This window comes from Haliotis cracherodii, unplaced genomic scaffold, assembly GCF_022045235.1.
Source record: "Haliotis cracherodii isolate W230 unplaced genomic scaffold, xgHalCrac1.p SCAF_2, whole genome shotgun sequence".
Taxonomy (NCBI): domain Eukaryota; kingdom Metazoa; phylum Mollusca; class Gastropoda; order Lepetellida; family Haliotidae; genus Haliotis; species Haliotis cracherodii.
In genome coordinates this window covers 81468599-81491550 of record NW_027266275.1, presented here as the reverse complement: position 1 = coordinate 81491550, position 22952 = coordinate 81468599, and the positions used below count along the sequence as shown (strand labels likewise).

Genomic DNA, 22952 nt, shown 5'->3' with positions numbered 1-22952 from the left:
AGATATCACTGAAATGAAATTGCATCACAATGCCTTGCAGACCATCATTGGTTACCATGACATCACAATCAAATGACATCACTAATGGCTCTGCTACTGAAGCTGTTAGCACTATGTTTTACACTTCAGACACTGCTTATTACTGGCTACAAACTGAAAAAGTTGGAAGAATGATGTTGGATGATAAATAAAATTTCACCCTCGTGTCTTTTGATATCAAATATAACAACACTTGTTGATAAAAGTGAAAAAAGTTTTTCTACTTTTATCAACTCGTGTTGATATATTTGATATCAAAAGACATGAGGGTGAGATTCTCTATGTCTCCAAACTTGAAGTTGCTGCAAAATTGTGCTAAAATAAACACTATCCAACCTCAATAAGTCATTAAGTGTTACTGATAAAATGATGCAGTGGATATTAAAACATTGTGTATCAACATAAAAAGTTTTTGATAAAAATTGAAATGCAAAAAGGTAATGATGTTCTCAGTACAATGTTTGTAGATGATAAATCATATTTACTGTTGAAGTTGAGACCATAATCAATAAAACTGGACAACCGTCTGTCTACAATGACAGTCTATCAGGTCTACCATGACAAGGTGTGGGGTAGCCTGCTTGTTACAGCCTTTGCTCGTCGCCCCGGAGGCCTGGGTTTGATTCCCCACAGGGGTACAATGTGTGGAGTCCATTTCTGGTGTCCTCTGCCGTGATATTGCGGAAATGTTGCTAAAAGCGGCATGAAACCCACTCACTCCCTACCATGACTATCCTGACATCAGTATCTACCGAAGTTGTCGGATGGATTGCTGCTGTGGTTATGGACGACTAGCCCTCCACAAAACACATCCTAATCAATACATGAATGTCATCTATTTCCATGCTGAAGACGACACAAGTGGCACATCTCATCCAGATCAACCAGTTGGTAATAACAGGTCGTGATGGCCTTTATGACTGTCGGTGAAACAGACAAGCTTTTATAGGGTAGTTTCCTCATGACCGAGGAATAAAAGCTTGACCTAGACGTCTTGGGTCATTCAAGTAAACGGCCTGTTCATGCAGACATTTCCCGTTGTAAGAATTTCGCTAATGGGCTTATTTTCGATCCTTTTGATTCTTCAGTTTATGCTTAATAGCACTGGAACAATTTGCAGGTTTGTCTGGACAGTAATGGAGTTTGTGTCAGATGTAGGTGGAACGACGGCACCACCAGTAGGCAGGGGGATGTTTGTTGATGAGACGAGATACTCATGAGAATTAATAATTTACTCGGAAACAAATGTCACATTGGAATAATGATTGCTAATCTATTCAGTCTGTATGCTGTGTGTCATTTTTTTGTGTAGCTTCCGTCAATGATTGGTTATTGATTTTGAGTTTAATGCATAAATTGTTTTTTTTAAAATAGCTGATATTTTTAAATGCTGCTTTGAGTAATCATAGATTTACACAAAAAAACAATAAAAAAAACAATTGATTTAGAAATGATTAATCTGTTCCATACTGTTTATATAATATTCCAAGGATGTGTCCATTATTTCAAGCTAGGTGTCCTTGGCAGACAATTTGGGAAAACGTTATGTTGCTCTAATTGGTCAGTGAAATATAAGTCGTCTGTACACAGCCAGAACATTACTTTTCACGATACAACATGAATTGGGAAACTTGTCATACCATATTGGAGATATTGACTGACATTTGCTGCAGAACACTGGCCTGAAAGCAAGTCCAGATATCTCTGTACTCTGAATGTTCACAAGACTGATATTAGGTTTAGACCATACTGATTCAACAGAGGTTTTGAGATGTGGGGGATAACTCACGTGGAAGACCCAGGCGTAGCACCCTGCATGGGCACAACCTGTGCATGCCATTCTTGGTGTCCCCGGCCAGAAGTCATAAGCAGCTTGTTCATATGAATCACGATCTAACGCTAACCCATAGGAATAATTAAATGTCTCTCACAAACCTTCAAGGTTAAGTTACTTGTGTGAATAGAAATGCCCATACAAGAATTTGAAACAAGGAATACTTCCTGTGTCAAATTTGAAATTACATCTCATGTATATTTGATGCGTGATTACTCTCGGACACTTTTAGTGAATATAATTATTTTTAGTGTAATGCACAGTATTTGAAATTAATTTGAAATTATTTTTTTAATCTGAAAAATATTTTTTGTAATAACTCATAATAAGATTACTAAGAAGTTCTAAATATCCCTACATTCAAATCCTAAAACAAAGTTTTAAAGGGCAGGGCTAATGAGGGCTTGCAAAATTTCTTAACCCCAACTTGTGCTGCAGGGTAGGCAGACATTATTTTGTACTTGTCCTGCAATATTTTCACTTCCCTGTTAAATTTTATACACTTTGATGTTTTCAGTTATTATTTCCATTTTCTGTAATTAACCTTTGAGTTTAGGATAATTACAACAGACAGCACAAAATAATTCAGTCACTGCCATCTATATTCGTCTTTGGCCATTCAAAGTCACTTAGCCATGATCATTTCATCTTCGTTTTAAACAGTCATTCTGGTTTTTTTCTTTCAAATAAATTCATTTTTGGCCTGTTTGGTAATCTAAACATATTTTTTCTTGTCAACCTCACCATCCCCAGCCATTACCCTCACACAATCATTCACTTTCGTTTTGACATTTGAGAATCAGTGACAAGTCGCTTATAACTTAAATAATAAATATAATTGCCTCCCTTTAAAAATAATTTCGAGACCTGCTGCGCAAACATACTTTTTGTTCATTTCTTCAATAGACAGTTGCCTAGTATGCTGCGCAAACATACTTTTTGTTCATTTCTTCAATAGACAGTTGCCTAGTATGCTGCGCAAACATACTTTTTGTTCATTTCTTCAATAGACAGTTGCCTAGTATGCTGTTCATTCATGATATAAGCTACATGTGGACGAGCAGATTGTTCGAGCCCTGGCAGGTCCCTAGCAAAAGGCCTGAAGGACCTCAGGACCCCCTTAATCTATACCACTGACCCCATTAGACACAGGGGGGCACTGCTGGCCGGGTCGTCTAAGGCACCAGGATTCACTGTGCAGAGTTGCGTCCCTTGGGCACGCCAAAAACCTATGATTTAAGGTTCGAATCCCAGTTCGCCCCGATTATGTTTCTAGGTTTGTCAGCACCATACCCTGAGACCTGCATCACTTCGGGCTTTCCTCCCACATTAAGCTGACACGCCGTGACACAACTGGAATACTGTTAAAAGCGGCGTTAAACCCAACTCACTCACTCACTCATTCATAAGACACAGGAAACAACTTATGTTGGGAATTAATGGTCAAATCCGGATTGATGCTTGGATCATCCCAACTGATCGATCATCCACATGAAGCAGTGTAAGTTTGCTATTTCTCAATGTTCGGAACACCACAAGTAACAACAAGGACCCCTTGACTTGTCTACTTAATTCTGAACACTGCGTGTAGACATTATTATGCAAGAAGTGGCATCCAGTCGCCCTGTCTGTATGAGGCTGTAACATATGCTGATTGATGGCAAAGTGTTAATCGCCAGTTAATTGTAACAATTTAAGTGATGCCAGACAGAGCCTGCTTTGTTTGCCAGAGAGTATTTAGTCCCACCTGATCTACATTACCATCAGGACATTGGAAGTCCATGACCTCAGTTATCTAGGTGTTAGGAGAATGTGCTGCCTCAGCATAATGAGGTACCGGTGTAGAAACATGGTAATACAACACTGCGACCTTGTTAATTACAAAGACCTGATTTCAAATGTAGAAGTTGATTTCATGATTTAATACATTTGTGTTGGATTTATTACATTCCTTTCAAAAGACAAACTCGGCCATTCTTGAAACTGAGTAGTGGAAACTAAGTCCGATAGTCAGGTGTCCTTGTCAATGTGAGACTTGGGGGCCACCATACACAGCTGCAAACCACAAGGACTCCGCCTTAGTTTCTATCACTGCTACCCTGCTTTTGATTACATCCTGTGGGGATTCAGGGTTAGAACAGGTCCCCAGCAACCCATGCTGGTCGCAAGAGGCGACTTGGTATTCTACAATGTGACAGAATATTTCCTTTTGAGTATCTATCCGTTATTTACAGTGCCTGTACTGTTCCACATGCATATCGAAGCCTACTCCTCACTCAACATATTTTAGTAATTGTGCAAAACTATCTGTAAATCACATTGGAGAGCTTCCAGTAGGTCGGACTGCTCAGATTTTATAATAAGTACATTTGTGTACGATAAAGAAAAAATCAAGATAATGTGATATGCAAATTAGCTTGTGAACGTGTTGCAATTTTAAGTGAACTCTGTACCAGAGAGAGCGAAATACCTAGGCTGACATTTCCTTTCAATAACTGTATGTCTAGCGTGGTATGATCACTGAATAGTCACTTCATTCACAGGACTGTCAAATATACATAATGAAGAATGAGTGAGTATAGTTTTACGCCACTTTTAGCAATATTCCAGCAATATCACGGAGGACACCCGAAATGGGCTTCACACATTATACCCATGTCGGGAATCGATCTGGGCCTTAAGTGTGGCAAGCGAATGTTTTAACAACTAGGCTGTCCCACTGCCGTCATTATGATGCAGACTGCCTCATAAAATCAATATGTCTATCAATCGACTGAGAGGAGAGAGACAGAAACTGCTATAACCAATTTGTTAAAGCACCTGACAAATACCTTCAAATACCATGAATACCCGACAGGACAAAAACGATCAAGCACGTGCCGCCAATCAATTTGCAACTGTGGACACAAAAGCAACATTTATATTACGAGGAATTATCCCCGTGGGGATCTGGGAAGAAGTGCGAAGTTGATAATCGAAATCTGTCCAGCAAACGTAATTTGCTAATTGGCTGTACGAAAGACTGTTTATATGTCGACCCTGGGAATTCTACACCCCAGGTCTTCCTCCTGACACAAGCCAATCTCAGCCTTTCCTATCCTGGCACTGGAGAGCTTGTACAGTTTGTACACTGAAGAGCACGTCAATGGAGGGAGGGAGGGAGGGAGGGGGTAGATTGAGAGGGTGCATCAATGGTTTGCGATTTTTTTACTTCTTGCTACGTGTATAAGTACCGATCACAGTTTCATAGAAAATAAAAAATATTGATACATACTTTAAATATTTTCTGTAATATTAACTGTTACACCAAACACTAAATAGTTGTGAAAATATGCAGTGAAAATGTAAATATTTTATCCATTATGCCATACTTAACGTTGCGAATTTTAAATCGTCAGCCTGCCAGGTATTTGGCCATCCTGTCTAAGAAACAGATGGCTTTACACACCACAGATAAAAGCACATGCAAGTATCGTGATACATATCGGATCGCGAACAAACTATCGTGATACGTATCGGATCGTGAACAAACTATCGTGATACGTATCGGATCGCAAACAAACTATCGTGATACGTATCGGATCGCGAACAAAGTATCGTGATACATATCGGATCGCGAACAAACTATCGTGATACGTATCGGATCGCGAACAAAGTATCGTGATACATATCGGATCGTGAACAAACTATCGTGATACGTATCGGATCAAACAGTTGGTGTATCACCCCAGACCTTGGGAATAGAGAGTGAGTGAGGAAGACGGAGACAGGTGGGTGAGTGAAAGATGTTATCGTGAGTCAATGGGTGGGTGAATGATTACATGAGGGTGGAGGAATAAATAAAAGAGGTGGATAGATGAGTGGAATAGGGTGGGAATGCTTTTTTAACACCACTTTGAACAGTATTTCCGTTACAACACTGAATGTCAGTTTGATGTACAATAAGGCCCATGTTGACGCTGGTCTTAGATGCTTGGCAGTTTGGTGACTCCCCCATCATAGGAGTGGAAGCGAGTGAGGGAGGAAAGTGGAAATGTTGAAATTATTACCCAACCACCAATCAATCCAACTGAAAAACCTGTAGTCTGTCTCCCAGACTCCAGAGAATAATTCACAGAAGGAGTCAAACTCAAGTCTGGAATGATTTGGCAAGTCCAGATTACCTCGGCTCTGAAATTAGGATTATTCTACGCCACTTTTAGCAATATTCCAGCAATATCACAGCAGGGGACACCAGAAATGGGCTTCACACATTGAACCCATGTTGGGAATCAAACCCGGGCCTTGGGCGTGACGAGTGAACGCTTTAACCACTAGGCTACCCAACCGCCCCTGTAGGTGCAGTAACAACTACTGTGACCTCCTGGAGATGCGCCTGCCTGTGATACAGTCTCTGACAGACACTGACAGACACCTGCTGTCTTTTTCACTCATACAAATATTTGACTGACATATATTTACACCAGATACCAAGACCATGTTTCAAAATGTGGATGATTATAATGAAACATGTGTTGCTGCAGCTATCAGTTTCCATGGTTTCTGACATCAACCCATCAAACTTAATGAAAATGGAAATATATATTATTTAGAGGCTGCCAATGAATCTGCCTCTGGTCAGACCTATACAGATAGGCTTGCAAACAGAGTTGGTGTCGCTCCAGTTACAAGGGCAATATTCCATAAATTAACACTAATACTAGACTAACATCTAGTCTCTGAAATCAACATGTGTTACAGGTGTTAAATTATCTTAATAAAAATAAAATAAAAAGGAGCCCAGGGACTCTTTTCATGATATTGCAGTAATCTAGACTTGCCAAACATTATAGACTTGCATTGGCTGTATTGGATAAAATTGTAAATTCAATACTACGACCCTCACAAGTCTTTGATCATTGGTTGAATGGCCCAGTTACTTACTGCTGAATCAGCAATATTACAGCTATTCACATGCATCACTGACCTGACTGTGGCGACAGCTGTCATGCCATGAAGGCACATTACCACATTGTACAAGTGGGGGACCTCTTATGTTCGTTATGGTAACATTAAGCAACATCACGCGAGGGAACACGAAGAATGTATTCTGTATCCTGGGGACATTGAGCCAAGGTCATACCACATACTCTACAAGCTCCCACTGACTTCCTCGTCCCTTTAAATATTATCATGAATTAGATACCAAAGATGTACAATCTGATTTTTAACTCTTAAGGTATTCTTTGTAAAGAACATAAGCATTTAAAGACGGATGTCATGAGGCTGGAATTTTTCTGTCTCAAAATATCTAAGCAACATTATTTTCCCTTCCTGCCAGCCTTTACAGTTATGCTAAAGCCCTAAATGAAGTAAGTCTAGATTTTCCACAGGTTTCCATCTCAGTGGGGCTCCTTTTCAGTTTACATGGAGTTGCATGTTTCTATCAAAATTATATAGTTTCTCCAGACTAAGCAATAGTCTAGACTAGTATATGGTGTGTGGCGTGTTAACAACATACAAACCATTTGAAAAACTGTTAAAATTTATGATGTGCACATTGCTCCAACAATATATAACTCTAAAACATCTGATGACAATTAAATTAACAGGAAAACCACACTGATATCGTCTTACAAGGCTACTAGAAGCATCACAAATAAACAAGGAAACCAACCCCATGGTATAAACATGTCTTCATCACATCCAGTACCTCCCCAACTACCCTGGTCTGTTCATCATACATGATTTGTGGCAATAAAGTAAATAAACACCTTTAAGACGGGGACAATAACAGTGACGAGTACCAAAGTTCCTACAGAGAGGTACAACAGGCAGCCCTAAATCTTCCCATAAACTACTGACCATTACACCATGGCTCACACTGGGGGAAGAGGGAGGGGAACTGGGAGGGGGAAGAGGGAGGGGAACTGGGAGGGGGAAGAGGGAGGGGAACTGGGAGGGGGTACTGGGAGGGGGTACTGGGAGGGGAACTTGGAGGGGGTACTGGGAGGGGGAACAGGGAGGGGGAGCTGAAAGGGGGTACTGGGAGGGGAAACGGGAGGGGGAACAGGGAGTGGAAGAGGGAGGAGCTACTGGGAGGGAGAACTGGGAGGGGAAACAGGGAGGAGGAACAGGGAGGGGGGAACAGGGAGGGGGACAGGGAGGGGAAGAGGGAGGAGCTACTGGGAGGGAGAACTGGGAGGGGAAACAGGGAGGAGGAACAGGGAGGGGGGAACAGGGAGGGGGACAGGGAGGGGAAGAGGGAGGAGCTACTGGGAGGGAGAACTGGGAGGGGAAACAGGGAGGAGGAACAGGGAGGGGGGAACAGGGAGGGGGACAGGGAGTGGAAGAGGGAGGAGCTACTGGGAGGGAGAACTGGGAGGGGAAACAGGGAGGAGGAACAGGGAGGGGGGAACAGGGAGGGGGACAGGGAGGGGAAGAGGGAGGAGCTACTGGGAGGGAGAACTGGGAGGGGAAACAGGGAGGAGGAACAGGGAGGGGGGAACAGGGAGGGGGACAGGGAGGGGAAGAGGGAGGGGGGACAGGGAGGGGAAGAGGGAGGAGCTACTGGGAGGGAGAACTGGAAGGGGAAACAGGGAGGAGGAACAGGGAGGGGGAACAGGGAGGGGGAATGGGGAAGGGGGACAGGGAGGGGAAGAAGGAGAAGCTACTGGGAGGGAGAACTGGAAGGGGAAACAGGGAGGAGGAACAGGGAGGAGGAACAGGGAGGGGGGAACAGGGAGGGGAAGAGGGAGGGGGGACAGGGAGGGGAAGAGGGAGGGGAAACATGGAGGGGGAAACAGGGAGGAGGAACAGGGAGGGAGGAACTGTTCCTCCCATTAACAGGAAAACAGGGTGGGCGTGGTCCCAAGTTACTTTCACCTGGGTACATGGCAATTTTGTATCTGTTAGCACAATGTCAGTAGCTGGTGTTGATTTTATTTTGTTCATGACATAATAGATGAAAGTTATATGTATTTATCCAACACCACCCTGGTGTTTACAAGAAACAGATGTCAAGGGAGGTTCCTTGATGTAGAAGAAGTGGGTCAAACAGAAAATAACTTCTGACTCAGCACCAGCTGATTCTTAGCAAACTCTGTGACAAGTTTATCAACAAGGTTAAAATTCCTATAGTGGACTGATGAAAAGAGCACAGTTCATCATCATCATTATCATCATCATCATCAAGCCAGGTAGGGGGTGTGGCAAGTGGGAGTCAGGTAGGGTAGGGGGTGTGGCAGGAGTGAGTGGAGCCAGGTAGGGAAGGGGGTGTGGCAGGAGGGAGTGGAGCCAGGTAGGGAAGGGGTAGTGGCAGGAGGGAGTGGAGCCAGGTAGGGAAGGGGGTGTGGCAGGAGGGAGTGGAGCCAGGTTGGGTAGGGGGTGTGGCAGGAGGGAGTGGAGCCAGGTTGGGTAGGGGGTGTGGCAGGAGGGAGTGGAGCCAGGTAGGGAAGGGGGTGTGGCAGGAGGGAGTGGAGCCAGGTAGGTTAGGGGGTGTGGCAGGAGGGAGTGGAGCCAGGTAGGGTAGGGGGTGTGGCAGGAGGGAGTGGAGCCAGGTAGGTTAGGGGGTGTGGCAGGAGGGAGTAGAGCCAGGAGGGAGTGGAGACAGGTAGGGAAGGGGGGTGGGGGGGTGGCAAGAGGGAGTGGAGCCAAAACATTTTCTGACCATTTTAATAAAAAAAACAGGAAGTTTCATAAGAATCTTGTGCAGTGTCAAAACAGGATGCTGTATATTCCTAGCCACTACCTGACAAGATGAGGACAAGTGCAGCATCAGTAACAGAATGTCACTACACGCAAGAAAAATGTGTGTGGAAAAACTCCAGCCTATCTCCCCAGCAGCCAGCTGTTGCAACAACCTTCACCTTACCAGTGTACCTGGGCCAGGTGATGGAGGTACTTGTTCTGCAAACATTTCCCACATGAATAGATCCCTGTGGTCAGGGACTTGTGTCAAGGCAACCAGTGTCACCAGCACTTGTAGCCAAACTTTAGTCCCCAACCAGGACTTGAGCACCTCTATTGTTTACCTTTGGGGTATTTCTGTATAATTTTATAAAACATTCTTTACAGGCTTATTATCAGCAACCGCAAACGTTCCCTGTTAAGATGTAAACATAGAAAGAAGTAAGTCATTTTTTAATCTTTAAAAAGATGCTCACGTAGCTAATGAAACGTTGTCTGTTCTAATGTCTCCTAGCACCCTGAAGTAGTCAAGCCTCCACCATTAATTACATCTCAAAGATAAGGTGTGTGAAAGCATTAAATCTGCTTTGTATTCAACAGCCTTGAACCTAGCCCATAGAAAGATCCCATAAATATTTATGCAAAGTAAGGCAGCACATACTACAGGCTATTCACAAGTAAAAAAATATCATTCAACTTAAAATGTCATGCTCGTAGTTTGCTTTTTCTATTCCTTTCAAGTAGTGTGTCTATTTCAGTGCACACATCACTACATTGCAATGTGCAGCCTCAAAAACATTTGGAAATGTTAGACACACTCAGAGCTATAATACATCCGGAGCTGAAATATTGCCTCATGCAATAAGCTTTCTTGTGACTGTATAAACAGCTCTTCTTCATGTGGGTTGTCCACTGTATTTATACCACAGTGAAATATAGAATATACAGTCCACCTTATATATACCACTGTGAAATAGAGAATATACAGTCCACCTTATATATACCACAGTGAAATATAGAATATACAGTCCACCTTATATATACCACTGTGAAATAGAGAATAATTATATACAGTCCACCTTATATATACCACAGTGAAATATAGAATATACAGTCCACCTTATATATACCACTGTGAAATAGAGAATAATTATATACAGTCCACCTTATATATACCACAGTGAAATATAGAATATACAGTCCACCTTATATATACCACTGTGAAATAGAGAATAATTATATACAGTCCACCTTATATATACCACAGTGAAATATAGAATATACAGTCCACCTTATATATACCACTGTGAAATAGAGAATAATTATATACAGTCCACCTTATATATACCACAGTGAAATATAGAATATACAGTCCACCTTATATATACCACAGTGAAATATAGAATACAAAGTCTACCACAGATGAGACTATTCACTAGCGTAACATACCAACTGGTTGTGATTTGGTTGCAAACAATGGACATTGTTGGACTTAGACATGGTAAGTGTGATTTATGTATTACCTGAAGGCAGTGCGAGGCACACCTTCAAATTGAAACTTCCCACAATGCACCTTCTGTCAACACTTTTTATGAGTAGTCGTAAGTTCAAATACAATCCTGATCACTGACAATGTCTGCAATATTTTAGCAATGTACTACTTAAAAGTAGTTACAGAACAAGTGATGCTGTAATGTTACCATAGTTAACCCTAGTTAGACAAACTACAGCAACATGAAAGAATCTGGTATTCTTTAACTTCTTTTGAGTTGTATATTTTTATTATATGCAACATCAGTGATAGGTCATTTTCACCTGCAATGTCAGCAATATTTAGGAATTATTATGATCAACTACTGATCAGCAATATTTCCCATGTAGGCTTTCACATCAGTATTTTCATGCCAAGTTGGTAATTCTTCGTGTTGCTATGGGAACCGGTGTAAATTAACTAAAATCAGTAGATTAGTGCATAGACATACATGTAAAGCCTCAATCTGAAACTCTTCGTTATTTCTTTTATCTACAAACATGAATATGCAAAGGACATTTTGTACATTTAATTACAATCTGAACAGTTGCCATGGCGATGTAATATACCAATGTAGCCAAGTGTAATATGAAAGTGGTGCTGCTTTTCATGACAATTGTGACATTTAATCCACAGGCATTGAAAAGACCATTCCAACATTACCTTTTCATACATAATTAACGAAAGCAAATGTCAGAGCAGATACATTTGGAGGAGTTTTCCCTGTAAAATGTCACCATATTTCAGTGTTAATCAATATGAGATGGGAGGGAGGCTGCGAGGCACATCAGCAGTTTGGTCAGGTCACCATGACCCAATGATCAGACAGCTGACCCTCTACTTCAGCGATTACCAACTAAATGCAAACATGCACTATTCATGCTGTAACACAACAAGGCTGACTATATAAACCACACAAACATTGAAATGATTTAGCTAAAAACATCTGACAAGCGAAAATATTAGAACTGTTATCGAGGTCAAATCCTAGATTTACCAATGAGATGTAGACATGAGGAAGCAATGGGAATTCCTCAGCAGTCATGTTGGCAGAAATACCCCATAAAAGTTCTACTTTGAATGACCATTCTAAAATACCCAAGATTACTACATTAACCCATCTAAGTGCTAAACTTTCAGCCCCATTTGTACTGCAGTGTTGCCTGCTCTCACTGCTTTAACCCTTGATCATCTACTGTGCTTCTTGGCCCCATACACCCTGGCTCCTGTCTCTTCTCCACGTCCTGACAAGCTCCTCTGCCTGGCTCCACTACCCCCTGACACACTCCTCTGCCTGGCTCCACTATCCCGACACGCCCCTCCGCCTGGCTCCACTTTCCCTGAAACGCCCTTCCGCCTGGCTCCACTACCCCCTGACACGCCCCGACGCCTGGCTCCACTACCCCCTGACACGCTCCGACGCCTGGCTCCACTACCCCCTGACACGCCCCGACGCCTGGCTCCACTACCCCCTGACACGCTCCGACGCCTGGCTCCACTACCCCCTGACACGCCCCGACGCCTGGCTCCACTACCCCCTGACACACTCCTCTGCCTGGCTCCACTATCCCGACACACTCCTCTGCATGGCTCCACTACCCCGACACGCCCCTCCGCCTGGCTCCACTACCCTGACACGCCCTTCTGCCTGGCTCCACTACCCCTGACATGCCCCTACGCCTGGCTCCACTACACCTGACATGCACATCCGCCTGGCTCCACTACCCCTCACATGCCCCAACGCCTGGCTCCACTACCCCCTGACACGATCCTCTGCCTGGCTCCATTTCCCCCTGACACACCCCTCCGCCTGGCTCCACTACCCCTGAAACGCTCCTCTGCCTGGCTCCACTACCCCCTGACACGCCCCAACGCCTGGCTCCACTACCCCTGACACGATCCTCTGCCTGGCTCCACTACCCCGACACGATCCTCCGCCTGGCTCCACTACCCCCTGACACGCCCCAACACCTGGCTCCACTACCCCTGAAACGCTCCTCTGCCTGGCTCCACTACCCCCTGACACGCCCCTCCGCCTGGCTCCACTACCCCTGAAACGCTCTTCTGCCTGGCTCCACTACCCCCTGACACGCCCCTCTGTCTGGCTCCACTACCCCCTGACACGCCCTCTGCTTGGCTCCACTACCACTCTCGCCCACATCCATCCTAGGCCTGAATTGTCTTCACCCGCTTGCCTCTCCTGCCACACCCAGCTGGCTCCTCCCATTTTTTTACGCACAAGTGTTTTTACACAACCTGTTGCCAAACAATCACAGAAATTTGTGATCACTGTTAACATCCAACACGTCCAGGGCCAAGACACACGGCGTGCATATTTCATGCTAATTACCCCACCACCTGTCGATCAACTGGTTGAATGAGGACAGTTTGTTTCATTAAGGTAATGTTGTTGTCTGATATCTGGCATAATGGGAAACGACAAACCGTTGAATTTTATAATAAGTAAAAAATCAATTAACCATTCCTGTCTAACAAAGGCAAGGCAACTTAAAGGTAAAAAACTGTTAACTACACTGCCTTAATATAAATACAAGTAAACTAACTGCTCTATAGCATGTTCATAAAAGCTCTGAAGGCAGAGTCGTTCATCATTAGGTATACGTCATTTTAGTTTGTTTTCAAATTTATTGCAAAATTAAATTAAAGTTAATAACATTTATATTAAGGCAGTTGCAGCTTCACGGTAATTAACAAAACTTTGCAAATAAAGGGAGATCACTCTTCACTTCAACTCAGCTTACCCCAAAATCAAAGGAAACTCTTTTTTTCTGCGAAGACAAGAACAACATGTGACATCAACAACTGACAAAACAACATTCACCACCACAACACTTGCTGTGTAGACATGGTATAAAAAATGTTAACACATAGCATGTAGAATAGTGCATAGACAAGAGACTATATTGTCCATATCCTATATCATCACGGTTAAATTACACACATATGTATATGCAAAGTAGGAAATACTAGCTTTCCTGCATAAGATTTATAATAGATGACTGGCTGTAATGCATACATTGTTTACATGCAAGGATTTAGCTGAAGGTTTTCATGTTGCATTCAAGGATTCCTCAGGTCGGGGTATATGGAAAATGCATTTTCAAAGATAAACTACGATGTTTGAAAAACAAACACAAAACTCTAATCCTGTAAATAATCAAGTCTGGATCAGACAATCCAGGAATTAATATTACGAGCAACGTGGTCGGTCTGATAAACAAGAAAAGGTGTCAGAGACAATTTGATTTGGTACAAATTTATCTATCACAGACTGACACACATTGCTGCAGACTGGCCTCGGTGTGCCATGTCACACACTGTACAAGAGCTGAATCTTGCATTATTTACCAGCAGTCTAGAACACAAGCTTCCTCTAGTATAGACTGATATTGTAACCAGTACATTGACAAGGCAACAAATCACTGTGATTATCTGGCGCGGTTTACTGTCAGCTGACCTCCCACACTTGATCAATGACCAAAGCAACCATTACCGCTGACCACAGCTAACAAAGTAGGTGACACTGTCAGGTACATCATGAGGTAGGTATATAACTGCCCTCTGCAGTTACCTCCCTTACATATAGCTGGATGTCCAACATTAATGTTCCATGTATCTAGGCTGTCCCTACATGAACAAGACTAATCTACTATAGGTCAGTGACATTTCACCCAGATCAAATCTACACACTAACATCAAACAGGGAAATATCATATCAACTGTGCTCATACTATCATTGAGAAAGACTTTATTAACGTTTTGGAGTATATACTCATTCCTTCACCTGATGAAGGAGTAGGTAAATACTCTGAAACGTTTTTCTCATGATAAAGAAGTTGACACCCATAAATTCTCTTCCTTACGACATTTACTGTTGTCATGACATTTCGTGGACTCGGCTACTTTCTGTTTCAGTTAATGGCGGCAGTGAAATGTAGGCCTGTTTCTACATAGGCATCTTGCTCTGTCTGTGCAGGTCTTCCCCATGACTTGCTGTGAGCCATCTTGCGATGTATTTTCTCAAACACAATAAACAATGTGGAGAAACACAATATCTTTGGTGATTCTACACCTGTTCACATTATCAGGTGTTTTCTATCAACAGGTAATTTTATCTGTCCACATTACCAGGTGTTTTCTATCAACAGTTAATTTTATCTGTTCACATAATCAGGCGTTTTCGAACAACAGGTAATTTCTGCCTGTTCACATAATCAGGTGTTTTCTATCAAAAGGTAATTTTAACTGTTGACATTATCAGGAGTTCTCTATCAAAACGTAATTTTATCTGTTCAAATCACCAGGTGTTTTCTATCAACAGGTAATTTCGGCCTGTTCAAATAATCAGGTGTTTTCTATCAACAGGTAATTTTATCTGTTCACATAATCAGGTGTTTTCTATCAACAGGTAATTTTATCTGTTCACATAATCAGGTGTTTTCTATCAACAGGTAATTTTATCTGTTCACATAATCAGGTGTTTTCTATCAACAGGTAATTTTCTCTGTCCACATTACCAGGTGTTTTCTATCAACAGGTAATTTCGGCCTGTTCACATAATCAGGTGTTTTTTATCAACAGGTAATTTTATCTGTTCACATAATCAGGTGTTTTCTATCAACAGGTAATTTTCTCTGTCCACATTACCAGGTGTTTTCTATCAACAGGTAATTTCGGCCTGTTCACATAATCAGGTGTTTTCTACCAACAGGTAATTTTATCTGTTCACATTATCAGGTCTTTTCTATCAAAACGTAATTTTATCTGTACAAAGCACCAGGTGTTTTCTATCAACAGGTAATTTCTGCCTGTTCACATAATCAGGTGTTTTCGAACAACAGGTAATTTTATCTGTTCACATAATCAGGTGTTTTCTATCAAAAGGTAATTTTAACTGTTCACATTATCAGGTGTTCTCTATCAACAGGTAATTTTACCTGTTTACATAATCAGGTGTTTCTCATCAAAAGGTAATTTTAACTGTTCACATTATCAGGTGTTCTCTATCAACAGGTAATTTCTGCCTGTTCACATTATCAGGTGCTTTCGAACAACAGGTAATTTTATCTGTTCACATAATCAGGTGTTTTCTATCAAAAGGTAATTTTAACTGTTCACATTATCAGGTGTTCTCTATCAACAGGTAATTTTACCTGTTTACATAATCAGGTGTTTCTCATCAAAAGGTAATTTTAACTGTTCACATTATCAGGTGTTCTCTATCAACAGGTAATTTTTACTGTTCACATTATCAGGTGCTTTCTATCAACAGGTAATTTCTACCTTTTCACATTACAAGGCGTTATCTATCAACAGGTAATTTTTACTGTTCACATTATCAGCAAAAAATAAATAACTGAAAAACACATCATGATCTTAATAACTGTATCTGAAATTGATTATTAGATCCAATGCATTAATGCATATTTCTGTTTGTCCTATGAAAGACACCCAGGCAACTCCTAAAGCCTACATTCTCATCCCCTCTCAGAGCACAGAGCAAACACTCACAAGTAGCACTTATCATAATGAGTGACTAAAACCTTGCTTCTCACCATAATCTCAAAAAGGCCAGTATTGCACCTTGTAAAACAGGAGGTGTTAAAACAAAGCCCTATACATTGTGATTCTTTTCATTTCTGGCTGTCGGCCAATATTTCGTGTTATCACATGGGAATATTTCCCTTTGATGAGTTTTACTCTCAACCGGCATGGAAAGGTTATGTACTTAATGTGGGGTGATGCTCGTCAATAATTCACATTTCAATCAATGGTTTCCCTGCAAGTAGCACAAAGATAACCTGTCTTTGCCATACATTAATGACATGTTCATACCGTGTGTTGGATTATTTGCATAATCTATTGCAGGAGTGATGGTGAATTATTGACAGTTTTAGAACACCATCCAATTTACCTGAAAGCATATTCAAAAAGGACTCCATGTATATTTGCCAACCAAACCAATTGTGTTGTCAAAGGCGTAAACACAGGAAAATGCTTGTTTGCTATTGTAAAACTGTTTTTACACGTGAACAGTTTGTTTTCTTTGTTATACTTTTAAGTTCTTACTGACATTTATTCATTATGTCACATGACATAGCTGTGCAACCATTAGGTACTGCAAATTCAGCATAGTCTTAAACTTTTTCCATTATCATAATAATCAATTGATTTGCTCCAAGCTTTTTTATTATTTAAAAAAACTGTTATTGTTAAATAATTATCATTATTTTTAACATTAGAGGAGAAGGCGGAGTAGGTAGGCGAGCAAGTGCTAGGTGCTGAGATTGTATCCCGCAAGTGCCCGGGTTTTTATTCAGCCTTGGGGCCAACCATGCTAACAGGTCTTTACAGTGTTGTCACAAACCCCAGCGTACAGTACATACACCCTGTGCACTCAAGAGAACCCACTTGTCCGATGGTAGATGACCAGATGGTGGAAACACGAATACGTACATACACCCGAAACACATGTGACAAAACGCGTGGTGTCACCCTGGGTAAGTGACTCAGTTCAAATGTGTCTCTGTTCACCCAGCAGGGAATGGGAACCCGATACGTCAGGTGGGTGTAAAAACACACCCTCTGACACCCCTAGGCCGCTTGGATTGTATACTCCTTAGGGAGTTGAGAATGATTACTGGTATGCAAACAGATCCACTGGTTCGGGAACAAATAAAACAGCAGATACTTGTACCTGAATACCTGCGGTATATAAATGTATAATATAATAATTGTCAATATCATATTTATCATTATGCAGTTTATCATACTTAAATCATACAAAGGCACTCACAGGTAGAGGGTTTCAAGGACAAGTGAGACGGGTCATCATGACTCATTCTAACCTGCAATTCAACCATCCATCATGTACATTTCATCCTAATCCTATTACACTAATCCACTTTGTCCACAGTCAGCGCAGGTACACTTGCCAGCTTGCAAGTCTGGGGATATCAGTTAGGATTAATCTTTGCAAGGACAGCAAGTCCCTGAAGCCATCTAAGTTAACATCACCAGCAGTGGGTGGAGCTAAGAAATACAACGACCTCAGCCTATATTTTAAAACAGGTATTTATAGTCTCAGCTAGGTACTATTAGGTTCTCCTACCCACTACACCAATGACAGCTCTAAAGGCTAGATGATCATCTGGATTCAGTGAGCGACGGCCTGAATCTACAGGTACACTAGGAATGCATCACTTACTGGGGCTAAACAGCAAATTTCAAGTCTATCAATTTCAAATGTCAGTTTCATGACTTCTTATAAACTGATAAACATGAAAACGTGTTGTTTACTTTTAATATTCCATTTTCTATAAGTGCTCTCATGGGATATATTTACAGCTGCTCATGTGTAAATACATTGGACATATCTAACTAGTACACAGCTATTTCTGGACTAGCGGTTTATGTAAAGTACTACATTCTGGGTAAAAACACGAGTTTCACATGTTTCAGCCACCTCGGACAAGTGGCCGAGTCTAATCCGGCTGGTGACAGTTTAGTACAGGAAGTGTTTATATCAATGCAATACCGAAACAAAACACTGAAATTTACCCACCGGTTACAGCCCCTAGTGGACACTTTTTAGGACAAATGAAGTAATATTTAACAATTAACACAAACAAATGCAAAGACTACTTCAAAGTGAATCATGAGGTAGATGAACTTAGCCACGGAGGTCTATATCACTGTCACTGGAGAAGACTCAAGTACAAGTCAGAGGAACAGTTAAATTGGCCCCAAATGGTCCCAATAAATACAGCACTAGCTTTCATAAGTGAACAGGACATTAATAAATTGACCAGTTCTCATCCAATAAACCTGACACGTTAATGGAGAATCCTCTGGTGCCCACCCATCAAGTCTTGTACATCGCTGCTGTCAATCACGAGAGGAAACACCAGCTATTGGGCCAGAAACAAACATGGCCCTTAATGTAGGCTTGGTAAGGCTCTTAATGTTTTAATGCATGGTGCAGAATTTGATGATCAAACTGCAGCACATGATATAGTCTTATTTGTATGGTCCTGGGTATGACTCAAGATGATAATGTGAAGCCCTCGCAACGTTGTCATGGGAAGGATCAATATTGAATCATCCGGAATTACAACACCATAATTTCTCCTAAATGTCTTTAAATTCTTGTCAAATGTGATAAATACTGTGTTTCCCAAAGAATCAACACAAATGTATCGAAGGAGATTATCAGAAGATAAGTGGCCCTCGGGATCTTCAGGCTTTTGGCAACAAAAATGTTTGTATTGTATCTAAGGACCCAAAAATATACTACTCAGAAAAAGTTAAGGACCACCCAATTATTCATTTTAACTATAGTAATATGAAACAATGAGTAGGTCCTTAACTTATTTGAAGCAGTATTAACTGTATATGAAAGTTGTACCGTTAGTGCTAAGAAAGGTCTCTTTGGCTGTAAGTAAGAAAGCATGCAAGTTCATGGATAACAACTTCTGGTTTATTGCATTCAGGGACATTTTGATGCAGACTCTTACACCTTTCAAGCTAAAGCTTTGACTGGAATCCTTAAATTTGAATGTCTGAACGATGAAATAAGAAAGGGGAAATTCTGTCACCCAGGGAACAAGCTGTAAAGTGGGAGGGGAAGAGATGAAAACAGCCTTATCCATCTGAGTGGGATGTCAAACTGTGTTTTTATGTCAATAGCGATGGTGATCTAAAACATATCCTGCAAGTCACCTTTGGGATACACAGCTGGGAGGGGATGCTTGGATTTTTATTGGGGCATTAATGGCACCTACAAGATAGGGAAATAGTTCAAAACAGTTTACCCTTGGGAGTGGATGGAAGGATGGCCTTCCCATGAAGAGATCATCAACTCAAGCTGTAAGTTTACACTGGCTATCAGATATGGATAATCTGGCCACGGTTCTGATGACCTGTAAACACAGATTGCTGCCATACCAGCTACAGCACTCCATCTGTTGTACCAGCTTAGGGCCAGCTCATGAAACAGGTATCTTGAGTCAGGCCAGGCCTCGGCGTTGTGCAACAAGGCTGGTCTAGGGTGTTTTCATTGCAGATCATTAGCTGTTATTTTCTGGATAATTTAGATCATACTTTACCTTGTAACATGTGGGAAGGTTTAAGGTCTGTTCTGAGAGATTATAATTGCACAGAAAGAATTTCAGATACTATCAATTATTTAATTTCAGCATTGATAAGAAAGAGGTATGCCTATTTATGTTTCAGAGCTGATTGGCCTCAACTTTCTTAATGGTTAAGGATGTTTTGCAGAAGCACTGAGGAGGATGAGTAGGAATGATTTAGAAACAGTAGCTTGTACATCACCCCACAAGGACTTTTATAATGTACACTACAGAAATATGTCCTGTGTGTAGCATACATAGTGAGCAGCACAATTCTAGATACATTCGTTCAACAAACAACTCACTTCAATTAATATTAATATATACACATAACCTATCATCACTGCCCATATTGTCACAAGGTTGAAATGGAGACATAAGAATATTTTCCAAACTATTTGTGAATGATAACATGACAGAAATTACAACCAAGAATCAACATGTGAAAAAATTTCTATTGAATAATTATCCCACAAATATTTCAATGAATTCTGAATGCATTTTGCCAGCTCCAATGTGATGTAATCAATGGCCAGTCATCCATCAGCTGTAGCAGGCAGAGCCTGTGAATCATGCTGCTCCAGAGTCACTCTCACATGACTCATGTACGTCCAGATTGATAAAGCAAATATTTCTCTAATGTCAATTTTAGACCCACATGTCAAACTTTGAACTGAAAGATTAACGTGTGTCAGTTTCACATTTCACTCCATGGTTAGTTTATTGTGTCACGGTGAGAGCTTCCAGTAGAGGCATAAATAGCCAACTGTAGAGACTGACCTGTAACTGACGAGTGCCTCACTGTCGTATAGGTACAACCTACTGTACCCTATAAGGGTTTTCATTTGGTAGTGAATTACCATTCATTGTTGTTTTTGCAACCGGGACCAAAATTCATTTCCCTAGACCGAGACAAGTTTTAAAAATGTCTGGTATTTGTAAAATACATCTAAATAATGCATCCTCATCAACAGATAACATCAAAAGACAGGATGACATCCTGAGCTGTCAGCATATCCTGTGTTGGCCATTTCATGTGGGTTTCATGTGGATTTCAAAATGTACGACATCTGACCTATATGACTAGCTAGGCAACACGGCCATCAAGTCACATCTGTTCATGCTCGGTACATTTAGTACATACATCCAGGGACAATTGATTCTGTGTACATTCAATACAACCAGTGAATAATGCATAGATATACCAGGCAATGTGGTTTAACCACATCATGCAAAGGGAGATGCTGAATGTAGGCACTGCAAACTCATCTGCAGCCGAGGTGCAACAGGTGCTATTTTTATGTGAAATTATTTAAAAATTATTGAGGCTATTTCAGTTCTGTGACATGTTTTTATTTCAAATTAATATTTTTAATACCATTATGAGTCATCCAATGTAGCTGTCAATACCAAACACATAGTATATTTCTCCAAATGTGTATTAATCTTGAAATCAGTTTTTGTATGAACCTACTACAAATAAATAAACCTTAGAGTAATCCCCTATAAGAGATAATTCATGATAATATATATGACAATTAGTGTAAAAAAATCGATAACCTTTTCAGATACCTGATACCAAAAACACATGTTTAAAGGCCACTCATTTCAGATCATAATTCACAAAAGTTAACTGCATTTTGTTCTAATATTTATAAATATAATCTTATGAAAGTCGCATATATACAAACGTCATATTTGAAAGAAAACGCTATTATTCGTTCATGCATAGCGATGCACTTTGAATCAGTATTTTGAGCGGGCGATCAACACCTGGCGCACCTGTCCGAGTGCACACCCCTTTGTTGTCAATTTCATTTGCTCCAGTCGGCAAACTTCAAAGGGCTGACTATGCGATTGTCAACTGTTCAATTTATTACTTGTAGAGTGTATACGACATGTATATTGGGCCAACACACCCACACCTGAACTGTGCACTACCCCCAGACTGATCACCTGCATGACATAACTGAACACAAGCATACGCTGACATGCTTCAGTGACTGTCAGGCCTCAAGGTGTGCGGGCGCCATGTTTTCAACCGGCTCTTGACAAACATATCCGCGAAAGACAATCGTGAAAAGTTGTTTGCAATTTTCACACCTCTTAATAAAAACGTGCATATGAACGTGCTTGCTGTAATTCTAAACAAGCTCAACATTTTGAGAGAAAAAAATCAAAATTGTTTCCGATTCACCTACCTCCCCTTCGAGAGTGCCATCAGTTCCCACCTCCGGCGCTAAAGTCGTCATTGCTGATTTGGCGGTGCAATTCAGTCATCAACTCGGACAAAACTTTGTCCTAATCGAAATCGAAATCCACACAAGGCTTCGGTAAGAGTAAAGGTCCTTTTTGCGGCCCAGACAGTGCTGACTTTCAGCTAAGCTCACGGCAGCTAGGCCTCTGTAACGTAAATGGCGGTAGTAGAGCAGATAGTACGGACGATCCCATTGGCTAGCGAGGGGGGAGAACCTGCCGAAGGGAATTCCCTCAGTCGTGAAAGCCTGTCAAAAGGAACTGATGTGTGCTCGCTTCCCGACATCAAACGTAACGGGACTTGTATGGGGGCGCGGGGCAACTCAATTGAACAATTCAAAATGGAAGGACAGGAAACTGACAATTTATTCACGCGAAACAACGTGGTCACGATGAAGATCACATTTGCTGAGATCGCTCCATTTGGGTGGTGTGAGACTGGTTACATGTGCATTCTTTCACACATCCTGGG

General features: G+C 41.4%; 1 protein-coding gene across 47 annotated transcripts in view; it reads right to left on the bottom strand.

The window, feature by feature from the left end:
• The window catches only part of LOC139468586 (ankyrin-2-like), a 211406-nt gene extending 188756 nt beyond the window's left edge, over positions 1 to 22650 (bottom strand). For 46 of the 47 annotated variants that reach the window (XM_071250662.1, XM_071250670.1, XM_071250664.1 and 43 more), the window contains exons 1-2: positions 22426 to 22650; positions 13835 to 13861 (exon numbers count right to left, since the gene is read on the bottom strand). In XM_071250662.1, coding sequence (XP_071106763.1) covers positions 13835 to 13861; positions 22426 to 22476 — 78 coding nt within the window. In that variant the 5' untranslated portion in view covers positions 22477 to 22650. The remainder of the gene's footprint in view (positions 1 to 13834; positions 13862 to 22425) is intronic. The other variant, XM_071250661.1, reaches the window with a different exon arrangement.
• Between the last annotated feature and the right edge of the window lie 302 nt (positions 22651 to 22952).